At 42.8% G+C, this 15640-nt stretch overlaps 1 protein-coding gene and 1 long non-coding RNA gene across 5 annotated transcripts in view; one reads left to right on the top strand and one right to left on the bottom strand.

Annotated features, from left to right (window-relative positions):
* The first annotated feature begins 6 nt into the window (after window positions 1–6).
* LOC102014563 lies at window positions 7–965 on the top strand. The gene is made up of 2 exons (XR_260538.1): window positions 7–530; window positions 817–965. It is a non-coding gene; the product is annotated as an uncharacterized LOC102014563 (long non-coding RNA).
* A 170-nt stretch (window positions 966–1135) lies between these two features.
* The window catches only part of Epb41l4a (erythrocyte membrane protein band 4.1 like 4A), a gene marked incomplete at its 5' end in the record, with an annotated part of 221021 nt that continues 206516 nt past the window's right edge, over window positions 1136–15640 (bottom strand). For all 4 annotated transcript variants that reach the window (XM_005382155.2, XM_005382157.2, XM_005382156.2 and 1 more), the window contains 5 exon segments: window positions 1136–3023; window positions 4987–5068; window positions 5242–5352; window positions 6919–6987; window positions 7644–7691. In XM_005382155.2, coding sequence (XP_005382212.1) covers window positions 2895–3023; window positions 4987–5068; window positions 5242–5352; window positions 6919–6987; window positions 7644–7691 — 439 coding nt within the window. In that variant the 3' untranslated portion in view covers window positions 1136–2894.

Raw genomic sequence — 15640 nt, 5'->3', positions numbered from 1 at the left:
GGCGTCGGGGCGGACGGTGACGCCTGGGCTGCGCTTTCCCTTGCTGACCTGGGCTTTGAACCCCGGGAGGGGGGAGCTGGGGTTCGAGCTCATTGTTCAGGCTGTAACCGGAGCATCGATCCCAGCGGGCCCAACCTGGGTGGCTCGCACCTTAGCCTTTGTGTTGCCCGTTCACTTTGGAAACTAGTGAACGTGGTGTCAAGAAAGGCATAAAGCAATGCTCTGCAGCTTTTTCCTGCCCTTATATGTGGTGTATTTGGTGTAGGAGCTGCAGAAGTGACAGCTCGTCCTGTGCGTCCCGTGCGCGTTCGCGGTAACTCGGCCGACGTTAGAGGAGTGTGTTTTCCTAACCAGCCTCCGCTACGTTCTGTTCAGGTGGAAGACGGGCGCTTGAAGCCAGCTGCTGTCGGCGTACTGCCACCGGGAGCACACACGGTGACGCTGGAGTGCGGGATTTTGTACTTCAAATCGGAGCGTCTTCTGCAGTGTTGGGACGTCGTTAGCTTTGGTACCGCTCTGTATTTTAAAAGGTGACGTTAGCAAATAGGGTAGTGTGTTACGTGGAGGTTTTGCCGATCTTTCTGAGTAAGTAATACTGAGAAGAGTAAATATACACAACACACTACTGGCATTTTAGATCTCTACAAATTCATTACGTTTCTGTTTGTAGTAGTTTATATCTAAAAATTTCTCCAACTCAGGCATGTGGTGTGTCGGCTGAATCCCGAAATGGTGTAACTTTAACAGTACTGAGGCGTGTAATTGGGCTTACTGCTAAGCTTTCGATTAAGATGAAACACAATTTTTTTTTTTTAGGTTGTCGAACATTTTGAAAATATAACCGTCCATTCGCTTTGATCATTTAAAATTTACAGGAGTCAGGAGTGTTGAAATGGCCTGTGGGCAATCCATGCATGTAATTTTTAAGATAAGCTATAAATAAATATTTTGATGTGCTTCTTTGAGGTTTGTGGTTTTTTTCAGTACTTTATTCCTGTAGATGATACACGGTAGCTAGACCAGCCGATTTTTGGGTCACTGGTAATTATTTATTCCTCATTGCATAGTTCTTTAAAACTAGATTTGTACACTAAAGATTGGCCTCGTTAATTAGTAGAAAAGAATGGATAGTGTCTTGAGGCATTCAGAAAAGTTTATTGAAAGCACTGCACTAGAAGCTGCACACACGACAAGCAGAACACAGTTCTCCCGCTGGGAGCTTACAGCTGAATAGCAGAAATAGAAATCACAAATGAGCCTTGCGGTAGGATTTGCCCTAGTGAGGAGAACCTGAGAAAGCAGAGTTCACGAGGTGGGTGCCATCTTTGCAAGGCAAAGCTGAGGATGACATGCACAGACCTCGGTAGGGAAAAGGTAACTGTCTTTTGGACAGCTTTGGCTCTTCTCCCCCCATCAGTGCCCTGGGTTAGAGATTTGTGTGCTCTCCGTGAGGCATTTTTAGATGGCTGTTGGGAGAGCTAGGGGTGTCACCAAGTGAGCTGAAGAGGTAGGTAGAGGCCAGACCGGTTAAGGCTTGGGTTTATTCAGCAGGCAGGCCAGTGAAGGGACCGCCACAGCTGGGTCTAAGCAAGACTAGCTTGAGTGATGGAGAAAGGAAAGCAAAGCCAGCGGACTCGGTGATACTGCAGGTGTCCATAGTGATAGGCTGTATGGGGACAAGCTTAGTGGCTCTCAGCTCGGCTGATGGGCAGGGTCTGAACCAGTTGAAACCTTTGAAAAGTCCAGGTGGACTCAACACTGCTCTAGTCAGCTACAAAAGTAAGCCTGGAAGCTGTTAGGTATAAACCTAGGTGTAAGGATTGGGAAAAAACCCAATAGGGGAAAGAAAGGTAGTTAACGATGGTCACAGTAGTAGAGCAAAATGGGTTTGCTTTAAAAGAGTGAAGGAAGAGAAGGAGACTTTAATGGGCATAAAATGGACTTTGAAGACTGTGTAAGAAGTGAGAAATTTAGCTGAGAACAAACCCTTAGACAAGGATTTGTGGCTGTGGAAGTTGGATTGGTAGCGGCAGTCACAGGTTTAATAGATGGTAATAGTAACTAGTGAAAGGAAGCAGCTGAGTACATTCTACAAGATAAAGGGCTCCTGAGGGAGACAAGGGGATATCCAGAGCACAGGTGGAAAGGGCCCGGCAGAGCGTTGGGGTTGAGGGTACCTGGAGAGGACTGGTAAGGAAAGATAAAGATGCCCTGCGTAAATACTTATATTTTCCCTGCAGATTGAAAAGGTATCTGGAGGGCAAAGGTCCAGGAGAGCAGGCGAGTTAGGTGGCCAGGCAGGGTGGGGGGATGAAATCCACACTTTAGCTTTTTCTCTCCTTCAGAAAACACAAGACAAGGACACTTTCAAATTAAAAGCCACACTTGAAGCTTTTTACGTTTGTAAATACCAGTGAAACTCGATGCCACAAATTACAATACTACAAGAACTTATGAATACAGGTGTCTGCCATGTGAGAGTGACAGGTCAGTCCTCGGCCACCTCAGCACTGGCTGAAGCCCCTGGAGCTGGGAGGGCGGCTTTCTTCCCGCCACTGCACAGCGAGTCAGTCCACTGCTGTCCAGAATTGCAGAACATCCACCAGAAGCATCTGGTCTTGCTTGTGGGGGAGGCAGACACAAGATACTTGGAGCTGGCTGCTACCAGTCTGAGGAAGAGGTGGTGTCAAGGTAACTTTTACAAGAGCACTATCCTTCCAGTCAAAGGCCCTCCAGCACGAGTATGCAGTAGTCAGATCTTCAGAAGGTGCGTTTCATAGGCTGAAGAAGCAATTGGCAGGTCCAAGACACTTGAATACTTGTCTCCTTCACAGTTTCAGAAGTACCAGCAGCACAAGCGCCCTTCCCACTCCCATCCCCGGCTTTCACCAGGATCAAGTCTCTAACTTGAGGCGTGCAGCGTGGACCGTTTTTACTGTTTTTGCTGTGTGCTTTCCAGCCAGACTGTTTGCAGATATCTGAGACTTTTCTTCAATCAGGCTATCTTTAGACCCATTTCTTCTCTGAAAGAAAATACACACAGTTGAAAAACAAAATAGTCAATCCAGTTTCTAAAGTACATTAGAAACTACTAGGCTTTTTAAGACATCACATTGTAATTCCAAAAAATTTCAAAAGCTGCTTGACATACATTCCCTCAATATCTAACATGCAAGATAAACAATAAGGATCACACACTTAACCCTAAGTATGTAAAGTCAGTCTAACAATTATGTGTGTAAGTATTTTACTCCTGAAAATTAGGCACTGGGCATAATTCCTAAACAAGACTTTCAGTCTACTTCCCGAGCAGAGAAGGGAGAGGAGAGTGGAGAGTTTATGATCCGTTTGGTGCAGCCAGTGAACAAAACTACCTTCGTGCAGCACAGTGCTTTAGGGGCGCTTGTCACGCGCTGGGGCAGCCTGTCAGGTGGGGACTCAGGATTTGCAGTCTGCGCTGCATCGTGGAAACACCAGCTGTTACCAGAGGCTGAACAGGACGCCACAGGCAGGACCTGCGTACGGTCCACGGCCGCCTGTGAAGGCGCCGAGCTGACAGCTACTTGTATATAAATGTTTGTGAAATACCTTGCTGATAATTAGTCAGGGGTCTACAGCAGTTAGAAAAACAAAAATGTAGTAAAATAAAGTTAATGTACTGTAGACTGAAACCAATGTAAGACAAGTGTTGAAAGCTAACAGTACTCATTTGTCATGCCTTTTTTTTTTGGTTTTTTGAGAAAGTCTTGCTATGTGCTTTCAGTTGGCCTTGTACTCATTCCTCATTGCCTGCCCCATGGCTGAACTCTAAGCCGCTACCCCAGAACCGCCCTTGGCTGAAGAAAGTCACCTCACCCAAGGTCATGCCCTTGCAGGAGCGCCACCCATCTGATGACTGCCACACGGTGGCTGTGAGTGAGCGCACCAAGGCCCCGGCCCAAGGTGGACTGTGAAGGGCACCTCAGCTCCAGAGTTTCCCACAGGGTAACCGCCTTCACCCGGTTACACGCTTGCCTCTGCCCAAACCTGTCCTTTTGTTCTCCCAAGCGTCAGTCCCAAAGATACCTTCCGTACACCTCCCACACACAGAGCACCATCTCAGAATTTGTTTCCACACAACCTTGACTAACTTTGCTGAAGTCGTTTTGGTCCTTGCTGAAGTCATCAAAAAACAAAAAGTGAACCGGGCAAATGAAAGGCAGCATGTGATGGGTATCACCAGGGGTCCCTGAACTGCCTGAGTGTATATGCAAAGCTGTATGTGTTTACACACACTGTTATGGAGAGAGACGGCGGTTATAGTTGGGGTTTCTGAGGGATCTGTGATCCAAACAAGAATAAAAACCACAAAGTTGCAAACAGTAGTTGACACTGATCCATCATAAACATCAACTTTGTTTTTGGAACGGGTGTTTAACCCCATAGCAAGTCCACCCCACTGTCTGTCCAGCCCACATTCTTTCCATTTAATTTCAACATAGATCATGAGAGATGACGTCAAAGGCTTCAGACATACATTCGTGACTGTGCTTCCCTGACAGAACCATCTGCTTCGGCTCACGGTTAACTTGATCTCAGGCAGGTAGGTACTCTACTATGACTTTCAACTCCCTTTAACCACATCTGTAAAACGCCTCCAGGATAAAGGCAAGTCTCAAGTCTCTGATGGGGAGGCCAGAAGTGAAATAGGACTCCAGCAGCTGTTTTCTATTAGCTGGCTGTGCCTTCATTCTTGGTCATAGTCTCCTGCTGCCTTTTCCTATGTTTTGTTGTTTTTGTGTTTTTGGTGCTGAGAATTGAACTCAGGACCTCGCACTTGCCAGGCAGGCGCTGCACACTTGAGCTATATCTCCGGCCCTGTGTATGTTCTTTTAATATACAGAATCTCAGCATGAAGTCAGTCATCAAAGGAACTCCCCAAAGCACAAAATGCTTCTCAAAATTGGCACCAGTACGCCACCCTCTTAAAACTTTATTCTCACTGACCTGATGAACTGTAGAGCCACCAGAACCTTGAGCGTCCGAAGAACGGGTCACTGGAAGTGGTGGTACAAGATCTGTTTTTGAACTGCGGAGAGCGAAGTCCAGAGTTAATGAATGGGACAGTGTGGGACCTAGAGTCAGAACTTAAGTTCAAAGAGGGCATGGGGTAGAGGGAACTTTTCCATCATGGCCGAGAGCTCTGTTGCCCATCCTGCTCTGAAGCCTGAGCCTGGTGCCATGCTTGGGCCGCCTACTTACTTTACTTCCGAAAGAACAGATCTCTCTCCATCTGAACACTGCGACCTGCGATACTGGCGATAACTTCGTGGCGAATGCGAATGCCTGATGCGGACTGGGTCACCCTGAGTCCTGAACAAGAAACCACAAACAAAATGGAAACGGACACACCAAAAATCACAACAGAACTTGGACTTTTTCCTTAATATTGAAAGAGCAAACATAATAATAATAATAATAATAATGACTTTCAGACTGGTTTTCAAAAGAACTTGATTTTGAAAAGAACCTCAAAGCTTGAGCGACTTAAATGTCACATGTTAACAGAAAAATGCTCCCTTGACTATACATGTAAATAAATGGAGCTCTTCTATGGTCTGCATGTATGGGTGTGAGTATGTTTATTTTTTAGCCACCAAGCTTTAAATGAAATTATGCCTTGCATTTGAATAACCTCCAGCAGTGTGGAAGAAAAATCTACAACACAGACGAAATGGTATTCTCGCCAGAAGTTAATCATTGTCCTGGCCAAGACTATCGCTCAGAATTCTGTCTTCACTAGAAAACTAGAGACAGATCTTAAACATTCTCACTACACACACACACACACACACACACACACACACACACAAAGATCTGTGAAGCAGTAGATATGTGAACTGGCTTCATTATTTCCCAATGCAAATATAATACAGTGTCGTGTTACATACCATAAATATGTATAATTATACCTTAAAAATTCATTCGTTTTCTGAAGATGGTGGATACCAAGCTATAGTTTTTCTATGTGGGAAAGAAACATAGGTTGCAGAAAGCTCTGGTTTTCAACTAATGACAGTGAGAGAGAAAACGGCCACTGTGGCCTGCACAGCTTATGATGGGGGTCCTGTTATGCTTCTATGGAACCTGTTCGGTTCAATGTGGTATTTCTATGACAAGAACTGTCCCGGACTTATGTGATAGGGCTCTGGCATAAACATTCTCTGGATGATAAAAAAAAAAAAAAAAGAATAAAAATAAACTTTGTGCTGGGCATGATGGCACACGCCTGTAATCCTAGCACTCAGGAAGCTGAGGCAGGAGGATTGTTGCAAGTTTGAGACCAGCGTGGGCTACAAAATGAGCTCAAATCCAGCCTGAACTGCATAGTGAGACCTTGTCTCAAAAGACACACACACACACAAACTTTGTTACCAATCAATGAATATCTCAGAAAAAGAATTCATTTTAAAATGGATGTTACAAGAAATTGGAAATAAATGTAAGGGATTGAGAAAGGAAAGAAAAAGAAGAAAGAAAAAAAAAGAAAAGAAAAAGAAAATTATGAAAAGCCATCTCATACCTACCACAAAGGAAATGACAGTGATGTGAGTACAGAGTGAGACAACTTTATTCTGTCCTTTTCTACCTTTTCTGTACACTCACTTTAACTTTAGATAAAATGTACAGACCGAGCAAAGCAAGGAACACAAGAATAAGAATGAATTGCTTCCTTAGAAACACAAATAAAACTGTTGTGAGAAGGTTTTTTCAAAGACACACTCTAAATTGGATATGGTGGCAATGCCTGTAATCCCAGCACTCAGGTGGCTGAGGCAGGAGGACCGCAAGTTTGGGGCCAGCATGGGCTGCACAGCAAGGTCAAGGCCAGCCTGGACTAGATACCAGATCCTGTCTCAAAAAACAAACAAAACATACTCTATTTTAGTGTACGGAATCTCTTTCAGTTGCTCCTCCGACAATCCAGATGGATCCACGAGCTCCTTTCTAGAAGGGAATAGGCAAGAAAGTAAAAATCATTATGCTGATACACACACTAGTATCATTCACAATCAGCAGGGACGTTTCCCCTTTTGAATTTTGTCCCCAAATGCTGTGTCAGTAAAACACTATAAATTGGGGGCAAAGATGAAACCACTAGGATGTGTTCAAGGAAAAAATGGGAGGAAAACCACTTGCTATCTTTCAGTTTCTCTCCACCTACACTTTGCTGCCACCCCTTACTTCCCATGGCAGCTCTGCCTCTTTCCGAAGGCAAGCGGGCTGGATGTCTCTTTCCCTCTGGACTTGTTTTCCTTGGTTAGGAACCAGGGATATAGCTCAGTGGCACAAGTGCCTGCCTGGCAAGTGCAAGGTCCTGAATTCGATTCCTGGTACAAAAAACAACAACAACAAACCCCAAAGGGTGTTTTCCTTGGTATTGGTTTATAAACTACTGGCCTTCAGTCCACTTTCAGGGGAGCCAGGGAGAAGTCAGTGGGCCCCACCACTGTGCACCTCAGATACCGTATCAGGGTGGCAATGACAATGAACTGGCACGCTTCAGACGGAGGCCGCCTCCCATGCCAGACAGCTTTCTTGTAACTGCATTAAAACTACATGGATTTGAAAACAATGAGGGGGGAAAAAAACAAACCACTCACTGAATGTGCTTCCACAATTCTTCTTTTGCTTGGATATCGGGGCTTCTCCTGTAAATGAAGAAAACAATATTCACCCCTGCACACATGCTCCACCTGCAATCTAACAGCGAACTTTAATAGTTCTCACACTGCGAAGGTTTTATTTGTCAGCTGAGACCAGACAAGGTAAGATCAAGCAGGGACAGCTCCTGCGATGGTCAGAATAAAGACACTAGGTAATTTATCTGCTGTGCCACTGAAGAAAAGTTACACAAACCCAGCCACAACCAGAGCTGCATTTAATGAAAGAGCTTAGAACCGCAGGGCCATGTCCACGGACCCTCTACTGACTGTACAATGAAGAGCGTTTCAGGGGCTTTGCTTCTGACCCTGCTAGCTATTTGGAAGTACGGGCAAAGGAAGAACTTGTTCTGAATCTATTACTGGGTAAAGGTCTCTGCACGATCTGTGATTTCCTAGTACAAGCCACATCCTCAGGGAAAAGCAACTGCGAGACAGCCCAGACAGCAGACCACGTACCTGATTCATCCTTCACATGACATCTGACACTGTGTTTCTGTACCAACCTGGGCCCAGAAGGGCAGAACCTGCCCTGGCCTCCACTCATGCGCCACCCTCCCTATGCCCTTTCCCCTAACTACCGACCACACAAATCTCCTCTTCAAAATGACGAGTAGAAATCATAGCACTATCTTTAACATCCGGGGATGAGAAAGCTAATCGCTAAAGTATTAACTATTAACCTCAACCGTAGAAAGGAGCACTAGAAATCTATTATTCTGTGTCCACAGAATTTTTTTCCCAGTGAGAAAATGATAAGCTTTCTTCAGCCTCCTCAAGAGGAAAAAGGTCTAAACAAAAGGCTCAAAGAAAAGTCCCAAACCCTAATACCTGTCCCTGTGGAACTTTATACTGATAATCTCTATCGGCATTTGGGGGCTCAGCGTCATTTTCTACATCCAACAATGCTTTCGTGTTCTCAGGTCACAAGGGCACCGAAGCACTCTGCTAGGGTTTCCACTCAGTCTCCCTTTCCAGCTCCCTCTCAAGTGGGTCTGCTGATCTCCACCTCCTGGGCTCAAGCGATCCTCTTGCCTCGGCCTCCAGGAGTGCCGGGGCTATAGAAATATGCCACTGTATCCAGCTATTTTTTTTTAACATGGACTTTCTATTTTCTGTTATTTATAAGCCATGACAATTTCTTACCTAAATTATCAGGAAAAAATTAAGAGTTTCTTTCCAGGTTAAAAAAAATGCTATTAGGTGTGTGCTAGTACTCTCTGGACAAGATATCATGCCTATATTTTGTACTCTGAATAACTACTATGAAAACAACAATTAAAAAATGCTGTTGTTTTAATTCCATAGGAAATATCTTTCATTGCTATGTCAGAGTAATGTTATCTCAGAGAAATGTTATCTTTACCTGATTAAGACCATCAGTCCTTCTAGCCATAAATATTAGTCCTAAAAGATGCAAGAATTTATTCTGTATATTTAAGAGCGATATAACATCATAATTTTTAACTACATTGACTTCTGAAATGTCCAGTAATCTCAAATAGCTTAAGGCCAGGGGGAAGAAAAATAAAAAGCTAACTTCCTCTGATTACTAGATGACCTGTAACTGAAAAATAAGAAACATAAGCTACATGTTAGTGAGGAAAGTATTATTCTATGCTTATATCTGCACACATTTTTTTGTTTGTTTGTTTTTGTTTTGTTTTGTTTTGTTTTGTTTTCTCCGGTACCGGGAACCAAACTCATGACCTTGCGCTTGCCAGGCAGGCACTTTTGCCACTGAGCTAAATCCCCAGCCCCTATCTGCACACATTTAATCAATTATAAATAAGTTCACGATCCACAGTTCAACATCATTTTATTTAGAAACCTGTAGAATTTTCTAGGTCATCTTTCTTAATTAAAAAACCCTTAATAATGCAGATGTCTTACCCAAACACTAAAGAAATAGAACCCTAAGTTGTCTTAGTTACAATACGTGTAAAAAATAAACATGCAATCCAATATTAGTCTGATATTTTCAGAAACATCCTTCACACACACCCATACAAATATTCCACTTTGAATCAACCACAGAGATTAGTTTTATGAGACCTCACAATTACTTTCCCTTCTTCCGGAAATCCCAAATTAGAACACTTAAATTTACAAAGGATTTAAACTCCACCATTGCATATAATCTTTCTTGCACATCCTAAACTGTGCGATTATCTAAGAAATATCATAGAACAGCATGTCCTATATATGTTCTAACAATATGTAATATACCATATTTTGTATATTATACTTAGTAAACATAGCAACATTTGACTTATATTATTTTTGTGATCTTTATGCAGAGCACTGAGCCAAAAGGAAACTCAGAATTGAAAATATGTAAATTCACAAAATTATCTTTATGTAGAGCATTCAAAGTACTTAAGTATTTTGGGAATTCTTTATCATATTTCTGAGTGGTCAGAATAAATGAAACTAGTAGATGTCTTACTTTCCCTCCTTCTTCCCTCAAATTTAGGAAGCCTGAGCTCAGCGACCTAGCTGATGAAGATTACTCAGGCGTCACTTCCAGCAACTTCACATTAAATCTCTCCTAAGATACCACACTATTCTGTGTTTAGCCGCCCTCACCTTCCACATTGCAATTTTCATAAAACAGTAAGACATTATGGCCACCAGAGGGCGCCCACGCCTACTCTTGCACACAAGTTCCCCCTACCATAACTATTCTATGAGCTTCCGTGCCTCCTCCACATTCCAGTGAGTAAAGATCCACTCATGCAGAAGGCAGGTCTTGGTCTGCACCCTCCACATACCATCATAAGCATTGGGGCTGGGGATTTAGCTCAGCGGCAAAGCGCCTGCCTGGCAAGCGCAAGGTCGTGAGTTCGGTTCCCGGTACCGGAGAAAAACCAAAAACAAAAAAACAAAATAAATACTATCATAAGCATCGACGTCATGGCAATGGGCCAAAAAAAGTACTAGACCTCACTGTACTTACGAGCTGATCAGATAAGATCCAGGGGTTTTGTACTCTGTGACTCTAACATTTAATAATGAATAGGACTTTTAGCCTTTTATTAGGCATTTAAAAACCCCACAGTAAGTGAGCCAATAAATATCAATACAAAACAGTATCAATACATTATCAGTATATCATCAATACGCCTCAACGTGCAATACAGAATCACTCCTGACCCTCAGTGGGTAATTCTACATGAGCAATGCACACAAATGGAAGCAGGGACTTGGGCATGTGGGAGTAATTGAGAGGTCAGTGGTTCATCGTATATCTGAAATGGCAAGTACATCTATTTCATATATGCTATGTGTGATAACATGCATGTCACATTTTATATGCATTTACCTAAAAAGTTTTAGATTTTCCTCAGATACTTCCCTAGCTTTGTTCCCACATTTAAAGACAGCTGCAGTGGCTCCTAAATTCTCATTTTCAGGAACTTATTGTAAGTTAGCCCACTCTACTACCTTCACTTCTCATCTCCTCATAGTAAGTAAAAAAATAAATAACTTGCAGAGCTTCTAGAGATAAACTAACCAGGACCTGGAGTACTCAACATTACAACTGCCGTTGTGTTTATTCGTCACAGGCACTTTGCATATGTGACCTCACTCGGTGCTCAGCAGGATCCGTGAGCACGGTGTCATCCACACGGTGAGGGCGAGAAGCTGGAAGTGCGCAGAGATAGGGTAATGGGCTAAAATTTAGAGTCATGAACTAAACTTGGGAGTCTCAAAGCATGGACAGAGTTCTCACAACAGCACCCGGAGGGTGTTTTTTTAATCACTGTCAATAGACTTCAGATTTTGATGTCAAAACTCAAATAAAAAACAGCCCACTTCATTCCATATAAAGCAGTCCATCATCCTCACAGAGATGTACTATTACTCAGCCGTCCACGTCACATTTCCATCTGACTGCCTACTTTGCATCTCAGACCTAACAAACAGAAATTTTGATTCTTCCCCCTACGCATCTGCAGTCCGTTCCTTCATCTCTTGGTAACACGGCAGCAGATAAGTTCCAAAACCAAATACCACCCATAGTTCCTCTCACACCGCAGCCAGCTCTGTTTCCAGAATGTATACTCATCTACTGCTCTTCATTTCCACCACCACTATCTTTTCTTTTCTTTTTTTTTTTTTTTTTTTTTTTTGAGACAGGGTCTCACTATGTAGTTCAGGCTGACCTTGAACTCATGGCAGTCCTCCTGCCTCAGCCTCCCAAATGCTGGGGTTATAGGCATGCGCCATGATATCCAGCCCACTACCATCTTTTCCGACCTACAGTCACTTCTTACGTGGACCACTGCTTCCTTACTCTCTGAGCCTGCGTTCCACCCAGCCAGAAAACTGCTAAATGAACCACTCTTTTTTTTTTTTTTTTTGGTTTTTCTCCGGTACCGGGAACTGAACTCACGACCTTGCGCTTGCCAGGCAGGTGCTTTGCCGCTGAGCTAAATCCCCAGCCCCTAAATGAACCACTCTTTACGCAGCCCTCTTTCCTATATTACCTGCACTTTGGTGATATCAGCTATCAAGTTAATTAATCAGCCCTCTTTCCTATATTACCTGCACTTTGGTGATATCAGCTATCAAGTTAATTAATCAGGCACAGTTACAAAATTACCTCAAACATTTGCTAAATCTTTTTTTGGTTTGTGGACAAATAAACTGCAAAATGATACACGTCTAACTCTTTGTGGGGATATGTTACATGCCTGCACTGTTCTGGAGCAATCCTCTTATCTGATCTGATATTTTTATCATGTAGGTAACAATATAGGAATGTTTAAATAATATTTAAGCCAAGTATGGTGGCTTGTAAGCCTGTAAGCTCAGCACTCTGGGAGGCTGAGGCAGGAGGATTGCAAATGTGAGCCTAGCCTTGGCAACTTAGTAACTTAGTAAGATTCTGTCTCAAAATTTCTAAAAAGGTTCAGGCTGCTGGGGATATAGCCCTGTATGAAGACCTTGGGTTCAGTCCTCAGAACCACCAAAAGAAAAAAAAAATTAAATTTAGATTAGGTTTTTTTCTGATTTCTGCTGATCTGATGGAAGCAATTCCCAATTTAGAGGTATTTCCACCTCAAAAGAGTATTCCTTAACTTCTGTTTCTGGTCACAAGGGAGTATCTGATATCAGACAAACTGTCCACCTCAATAACTATACAATCAAACAAAATACACCAAGCAACTGTGCAGGCCCTGAGCAGAACACCCCTGTGATCTCTGACAGAAGGAAGCAGAAGGTGAACCCCACCTGCTCCAGCTTCCGGCCTAGGGGTACCGTGCAGTCCTGCTAGGGAGGAGCAGCCCGAGAACCAACGCTGGAAGAGCTGAGCGGCAGAGCTGAGAGACAGAGGCTGCAACTTAACTGCCGGCTGCAAGACAAAAAGAGCTGCCCCGTAGGCCCCAGAAGCCTGCATGCGGGTAGGCCACGCACATTCAGACAGCATAACCTGCGTGCGCGTAGGTGAGACTCTGCGAGGCTTAACCGAGAACTGCCGCCACAAAGCTGAGAGTCAACAGAGACACCGGCCAGGGTGAGGTTCTGTGCAGTCACAGCAGAGAAACCATGCCGAGAACCGTGCACATTCAACCAGCACCCCAGACAGGCCACGCTCTGGGAGTAAGGATCAAGCCCACGGCAGGAAACATATCGAGGCTGATGACTAAACTGCACAGTCCCACCAAACCGCCTCGTAAAATCAAGAGGATCCAAGAGTAATTTAACTGACAACCAAAACAAAATTAGACAGTTTTCAAATAAAGATTATACCGTCTCTTCTAAAGTGTCTAGTATACAATAAAAAATTACTAGACATGCAAAGAGTCAAGGAAATGTAGCCATTAACTAGAAGCGGGGGAAAAGAGCAGTCAATAGCAACAGACTTGGAGAGAGAAGATGTGTGTGTGGGTATGCAACTTCCTTCAAGAATACAAACTGTCAAAACCTACACATAATAAGTAGGAAATATGAATAGCACCACTGTGTTAAACAAAGTGCATTTAATATTAAGACTTCCTTTAAAGAAAATTCCAAGCAGAGAGCTTCATTGGTCATTATGTCAAATATTGAAAAAAAAACAATGTACATTTTACATCAACTCTTTCAGAAAATTGAAGAACATTCTCCCAACTAGTTTGAATGATCAGCATAACTTTTATCAAAAACCTGACAAAGACATTAATAAAGCTTTATAGATCAACATTGCTCACAAACATAGGAAAAAATCTTAATAATGTCTAACAGTGTACACCAATATGCAAAAAGCATAAAACATCACAAGCCCAAGGGGCGTAACCTAGGAATAAACAGATGCATCATTCAAAACTGAATCAGTGCAACTCTTCCCCTAACAAACTAAAGAAAAAAAAACCCATGTGAAAGTATATAGATGCAGAGAAAGCTCGTAACAAAATTGAAAATTCATTGATGGTTTTTTAAAAAAAAGGCTTTTACTGACTCTTAGCAAACTAGGAATGGATTACCTAACCTTAGGTTAGGATTACCTAACCCTAACCCTCAGTGCCCACAGGACATGCCCAGTCCTTCCTCCAAGGGAGAGCAGCCCGCAGCATCCGCTTTCTACCACCTGTTCTCTTCAGCATGGAGACTCAATGCTACTGCAGGAGCTCGCCGGTACAGTCAGGGAAGGCATGATTGTATGCCTTGTAATACAAGGCACAAGATCAGAGAAAAGGACAACAGCCTCTATTTACAAATACTGTAACTTAGAAAACAAAAAAATATTTCCCAAAAAGGAGGGCAAGCTTCTAGACCCAATAAATGAATTTAACAAGACTGAAGGATGGCAAGATATCCCATCAGTATTTTTAAATCACATTTTTCTATATACTGCACTGACAAATAATTGCAAACAAATTCTAAGAATGTGCAGTTTAATACCATTAAAAACGTTGGATATTTAGAATTAAATTAAAATACTACAAATACAATAACTCCTGAAAATTGTGAAATGCTGCTAAAAGAAGGTAAAGATAAATAATTGGATGGATAACATTGATTTTTTCAAAACTGATCTATAGATTCAACACAATCCTAATCTAAAGTTTGCAGTCTTTCTTTGGTTGGGTAGTAAAAATTGACAAGCAGATTCAAAACTTTACATAAACTAGTTAAAACCATCTTTAAAAAAAAAAAAAGAAAGTTAGAGGCGAGCCAAGTATGGTGGTGCACACCTATAATCCAGGCACTTGGGAGGCTGAGGCAGGAGGATCACCAGGACTCCAAGGCCAGCCTGGGCTACATAGTGAGTTTGAGGCCAGCCTGGGACACATAGTGAGACTTATCTCAAAAAAGCCCCTGGAAAAAAAAAAAAAAAAAAAAAAAAAAGAGTAGAGAACCTACAGTGACTGATTCCAGCTTCACTACAAAGCTGCAGTAACTAAGACAACATGGTGGACTAGAGATAGACAAATACATCAGTGAGACAGAGTTGGCCCACATATATGGTCAGGAGCCAACTGGTTTCAGGAAAGCTCTCAGGCTCTTCAGTGAAGACAGTGTTTTTAACAAACAGCCCTGAAGTAGCTGGATCCGCACACAGAAAGGCTCTCAGGATCTGCTTCATACTGCACAGCAATTACTTCGCGATGGGCCTCAGCCCTGAGTAAGAATAAAACCTTTAAAGCTTCTAGAGAAAGACATGGAAGTATCTTTGTGACCTTGGAGTAGGCAAATCTTGCTTAGGATGAACAAGGAAAAACGACTTAACTACAAAAAAGTAAGACAACAGCAACAAAACCCCTGAGGCACTGGTTTTTATCAAAATGTAAAATATTTGGTCCCCCGAACACAATGTTAATAACACGGAAGAGCCGGCCACAGCCTGGCAAACAGTATTCATAACGCATATGCCAGAAAGGACTGACATCTAGACTACACAAAGAACCCTACAAATTACAACAGCATAAAAGGTGACTCCTGCTTTC

The sequence above is a fragment of the Chinchilla lanigera genome, unplaced genomic scaffold (assembly GCF_000276665.1).
Source record: "Chinchilla lanigera isolate Chin_1 unplaced genomic scaffold, ChiLan1.0 scaffold00017, whole genome shotgun sequence".
Classification (NCBI taxonomy): Eukaryota; Metazoa; Chordata; class Mammalia; order Rodentia; family Chinchillidae; genus Chinchilla; species Chinchilla lanigera.
This window is presented reverse-complemented; position numbering and strand designations above follow the sequence as displayed.